The sequence below is a fragment of the Portunus trituberculatus genome, chromosome 33, assembly GCF_017591435.1.
Source record: "Portunus trituberculatus isolate SZX2019 chromosome 33, ASM1759143v1, whole genome shotgun sequence".
NCBI classification, from domain to species: Eukaryota; Metazoa; Arthropoda; class Malacostraca; order Decapoda; family Portunidae; genus Portunus; species Portunus trituberculatus.
Genome location: NC_059287.1, coordinates 8,851,673 through 8,857,672, shown reverse-complemented (window position 1 = coordinate 8,857,672; position 6,000 = coordinate 8,851,673). Strand labels below are relative to the sequence as shown.

At 34.7% G+C, this 6,000-nt stretch overlaps 1 protein-coding gene across 1 annotated transcript in view; it reads right to left on the bottom strand.

Annotated features, from left to right (window-relative positions):
• Positions 1-2,856: 2,856 nt before the first annotated feature.
• The window catches only part of LOC123512453 (vicilin-like seed storage protein At2g18540), a 49,302-nt gene continuing 46,158 nt past the window's right edge, over positions 2,857-6,000 (bottom strand). The window contains exon 8 of the mRNA XM_045268872.1: positions 2,857-3,154. Coding sequence (XP_045124807.1) covers positions 3,147-3,154 — 8 coding nt within the window. The 3' untranslated portion in view covers positions 2,857-3,146. The remainder of the gene's footprint in view (positions 3,155-6,000) is intronic.

Here is a 6,000-nt window from a genome sequence, read left to right as displayed (position 1 = left end):
CATCCCCAGCAAACCATTGCTATTTTTTTTATTGCTATTTTTGGCTTTTAATGATCTCTATGAGAAACTCTTCAGACAGCTTTGTCCACTCATAAACAACAGAGCTGCTTATCTTGGCCAGTTTTTCCTTTAAAGTTCTGCCTTGGAACGTCGCAGTCCCACACAAATGTAAAGAAACAACTGAACTATTTTTCACTGTTAGGCAAGGACAAAAAAAAAAAAAAAAAAAAAAAAATATATATATATATATATATATATATATATATATATATATATATATATATATATATATATATATATATATATATACAAATATATTTATATCTACTTATCAAGATTCTACTGATTTGAGATTATAGCATCATTCAAATTAACAAGAAAAGTGTTTTTATTTCCAGAAATGTACTGTATAGCACCATAATGTTTTTAATGAAAAAAGTTATGCTGTGGGGGGTCTAAGCTGGAGGTTGGTCTCTATCCCCTGTAATTCTTAAGAATTTTATGGGAAAAATTGCTTCACGATTCGAATAAACGCTATGACCGATAAAAACCGCCCTAAAACCCCGTCGTATTGTGAGGATCCTCTGTATATATATATATATATATATATATATATATATATATATATATATATATATATATATATATATATATATATATATATATATATATATATATATATATATATATATATATATATATATATATATATATATATATATATATATATATATATATATATATATATATATATATATATATATATATATATATATATATGGCATCAATATCCTATCCTCATCGCCAGTGTTATATTGTTATGGTTGGGCCGTACGTTCCTAGGAAAGATGTAAAATTTTGCAAAGCGATGAAAAATTCCTAGGCATGGTTTCTAAAAGTGACCTAGGAAAATCCTAGTTGGTCCTGGGTAAGATTTTCGCCTATGTCAAGATCACTGTTACTTTGAAAGAAGATGCCAGTGTAGTCACGACAGAAAAAATACATAAATTACTTGAAATAAAGGAATATATATTTTTTTTTTCATAGTGGAATGCGTACTATGCTTTAAAATTTTCTTTATTATTTGTTTTATCTTTTAAAAACCATGAATACATATTCAATGGATGTGCTGATGTCAACATAATATAAGGTAAACAAACCCAGAGGAGATCAGGCAATGCCAAGCAACAATGAGCAATCAGTGCCGACAAGAGATAATGCTGCACCAGGTAAGATCATTTTGAGGCTTTTGCATAGTTTGTAATAGTAAGAGAAGCAATCTTATCATCTATGGTCTGAAATTTAATAGAGATGGGGCACTCATGCACTATTTGATTCAGCAATAAGCCAGTGCCTACTATAATTAATGTTGTGTAAGAAAATACATTCTATTTGTTTAAGTTCCATCCAACTATACTAAAACCCATCCGTACCTACCCATAGGGCGTTGGCCATATCTACCGTGAGACTATGCCAAATCTCCAATAAAAACAAACTACTCACTGTCCTGTAGTCATAGCATTATCAACAAAAAACGTTCTCAGAACATTCAGAAACCTTAATCAAGTGGTAGATGATATAAATAATTGTCATATACGAAAATAAAAAATTAAGCTAGTTCATATACGTGGACGGTGATGTGTCATATCAGGTCAGGCGACGTTGCCACTCACACACAACCCAGGTGGAATTTCCCGGGGAGGTTGGGGGGGTGAGTCAGGTCGTCACGCACGTGTCGCTTCACTTCTCTTCTGGTCACTACCATGGAAGGAACCCCTGATGCTTCCCCGTCATACACTGTCTTGCACAGCCAGACCAAGGAATTCATATTCCGCCTTAATAGATATTTCTTGCAAGAGAAAGCAAATCGGGCAACACTCTTACCTTTGACTCAAGCAAGGAACCACTCAATATATTACTCTATGTTTCTACTCGTATGTGCACTTATTTGACAAACATGTAAATTACTTGTCTCATTTTCATTTATATAACCAGAATCTTTATTGCATTTAATGTACTATATAACTGCATAGGTATTTGGGTCTCTTCTGACTTCTTTTAATGAAGAAGAGAACGATCATCACTCCGTTTTCTTTGAAGAAGGTACTGGTATAGCAGTGGCAACGTTGCACCCAAGAGGAGCCACACCTTGTGGGTAGCTACGGATGAGTTCTAGTATAATGGAATTCAATATAACTTCACAACTTTCTTAGATTTAGGGATACTTCCCCAAAAAATCCCTATAATGTATAAATTACTCACCTAACCAAACATAAGCTTGCACAACTTAACTTCATCTTCTTTTGTGCTCATGTAAGCACTCTTATGATATTTAACATTTAATCATTACCAATATATATATGACATATCATATTAGTAAAATTATGTACTTTTTTCAGGAGATAGGAAACCAATAGTCCCTGTCTATATCCCAGTTCAAGACACACTTCTGGTTGTGATTGGGGATAACAATACCATAATTTCAGATGTTGAGAATGCGTGTGACGGGTAATAACCAACAGCTGTTATTAATGTTCCTGTAGAGTAGGTCTTTTTTTTTTTTTCTAGGGATATCAGTTTACTACTATACATTAATATTTGAGATTCATTATACCTGTAATTATTCATATATAAAGATTGTTTTTTTTTTGTTTTTTTTTTATCTTTCTACCAACTACTAAATAACATTGATGGTCCTAATAATTTGCAGTATATTGAAGATGATGGTGATAGAGATGGTAGAGATTTACATTTCTTGTTTATTTTTTTAATTTTTTTTTATTTAAATACAAGATACAAAAAATAATTGTATAAACATGCAATAACAGACTAGTCTTGGAAGTGCAGATTTGTAAACTTGACATCAAGGTTTATTAGGGACATACAACCAGTTTCTGTGTTTTGGTTGATTACAGTCAATCATTAAGTGTAGGGGTCAAATAACACACACCTGCATATCATAATAAAAATATGCTCTCCTAAGTATAAAAGAAACATTTAATTTTCTTCTCTCTCTCACAATTAGTACAATGAGATATGGCAGGAAAGCCAGAACATCAAGCTACTGCAGAGGGACAACAACTTCCAGTGCACCCATCCTCTACATCATTACAGGATCTTGCCAAGATGACATTTGAGTTGTTTCATCACCTGTCTGAAAAATAGAAAAATAGATAGGGTTCAATATGCTGATATGCAATACAAACTTGTTCAAATGTAAAAAAAAAAAAAAGTAATTCTCTCTCATCTCCTCTTTCAGTAATATTATACTATTCTACTTACGTTTTGTATGGAAACTGTGGCATTGTAATAAGAGGGCAAGCAGGGCAGATGCCCTGGGTGGCACATTTCTCAGTGGGCAGCACAAGTGAGGCTACTGAGAATATTGGTGTTCAGACCATTATTTTAGACTTTGCAACACTGAAGGCATGCAAAAAATTGAAAATATTTAAAGTTAATGTATGTATAGTATAATATGTATACATAACAAACAAATATGTTATCCTTAATCTCACATTTAATTACTTTCAGGGGCGGCATTTCCAGGTTTTGCCCCATATAAATCTATCTCTCACTACACCACTGTATGAAAAGGCTGTGGTATCTAACAGAGTATAAAATATTGTGATGTGTCACCTTAGTATTATTCACTATCTATCTTTGAAAAAAAAAAAAAATCTTCCAGTGATTTATGTAAACCTAATCCTAACTGAAGCAATCAATGTAAAGTGGTTTTCAACTAATCAGGAAGCAAAATTCAGTGTTTATACTAGAAGAAATTTTTATCAAGTTTGATTAGTTGAAACTTACTTAGGTTAAGTTTAGTTGTATAAAACTGAGCTATGTTAACCTCAGTTAGGTTAAAGTGGTTTTGTTAAGTTTCATTATATTAACTTTGGTTAGGTTAACTTGTATTAGGTAAAATTTAGTTACATTAAATCTGGTTAAGTTAAATTTGCCTTAAAATATGAAGGCCGCTGACGGGGGAGGGGGGAGACCTAACGGGGATTCCCCGGCTGCGGTGTCGCCAAACGTCGCAGCCCCAATTACAGGATTAATACTGAAGTGTGGAGAAACACCCATCTCTCTCTCTCTCTCTCTCTCTGGCTTGTTACTACTTTCTCCTGTTTCTTATTACTATATAGTTCTCTCATGCACGTGTGTGTGTGTGTGTGTATAATCCTACTTGCGCGAGTCTTTCAACCGTTTACGTATTGGTTCTCCTGTGACGCGTCACTGGAGTTGGAAGGTAAAATTGAAAAACTGTTTGAAAAGTATGGGGGCCTGGAAACGAGTTATGACAATGTAAAGAAAGACTGTGCCGATATGAAGAAGGAAAATGAAGCACTGAAAGAGGAAGTTAAGCTAATTAAAGTGAATTGCGAAAAATGTGGAGAATCTCTAGGAAAAGTGATGGAGAAGCAGGCTGAATGGAAAAAAGTCAGGAAGTGGAAAGAAAGGAGGTAAATTACAAAGTTGCAAGTCTGGAAAAGGAAATCAAAGAGTCTGGGAGAAAACTTTGGGCCTTGCTGAAATTATAGATCAACAGATCATAGAAGAGAAGATTGCTGAGAAAGTGGTGAAGGTTATTAAATCAAATGAGACATTGGTGAGGGAAACTGTAGACAAAAAGAGATGTGTGGTGATATTTGGTGTGGAGGAGGATAAGACACCGAGTAAAATGGAGAGAGAAAAACATAAAAAGGTGATAAATAATATCATTAATGTGGTGCAGGAGGAGGAAAAGACCTAGTACAAGAAATAGAGGACTTCCATAGAATTGGAAAGTTCACAAGAGAAGGTATGAGGCCAATAAGAATCAAACTTAAGTCACAAAAGGATGTAGATGAATTGGTGGAGAAGTCATGGAGGCTAGCCCAGCAGGAAACAACAAGGAAGATTTGGTTGAGAAGAGATCTCGGTGAAAAGGAAAGAGAAATGTTAAATGAGTTGAGAAAGGAGGCTTTGAAAAAAAATGAAGAGAGGACAGAAGAGGAGAAGAAAGAGTTTTTCTGGAGAATCTTGGATATGAGACTGAGGAAGTGGTTCATAACCCAGAAAAGTACAGCAAGAAAGGACTAAAGAAACTTACGTATGAGCGGAATGTAATGTATTCCAACATAAATGGAGTGATATCGGGATTTTAGAACTCAACGATTACTTGAGGGACAAGAACCCAGATATTGTGGGTCTTACTGAAACAAAACTGAGAGAGGAGAAGACCTGATGATGGTTGGAGAAGGAAATATAATGTTTGGAAAAGAAATAGAGTAGGTAAGATGGGAGGAGGAGTGATGTTGCTGGTTAAAAAGATATAAAGGTGGATCAAGTGAAAGAAGGTATGGGAAAGGCAGAAGTGCTAAAGATCAGAGCAGAAACTAATGAAGGAAAAAGAGGCACTACATAGTGGTGTACGTACCACCTAAGACAAATGCATGGTCAGTACAGGAATATGAAGAAATGATAAGTGATACAGGAACATGTCTGGAAGAAATGTTGGGTGGCTGTGAACGAACTATAATGATGGGAGATTTTAATTGTAAAGAGGTGTGTTGGGAGGACTGGTCAATGGAAGGATCAGAGACAACATGGGGAAATACACTATTGACACTGGCAATGGAAAATGTGTTAACTCAGTGGGTCAAAGAAGATACTAGGTTTGGAGGAGAGGGAGCATCGTCAAGACTGGACTTGGTCTTTAGTACAGAGCCAATGGTCATTGAGGAGATGAGGGTGGAGTGCCCTTTAGCAAAGAGTGATCATGCAGTTTTGGAGTTCAAGGTGATAGATGAAGAGAAATCTAGAAGAAATGAAGAATATAAAGTGGGAAGATGGAATTATGCCAAGACAGATTTTGGAAACCTAAAGAAATTCTTTCAAGAGACAAATTGGATGAAATTCAAGAGTGCTAAGGAGCAAATGAAAAGTGGAAGGAATTTATAAAAATATACAAAGAAGGTGAGAAAAATTTGTACCAATAAGACAACATAGAGAAGTTGG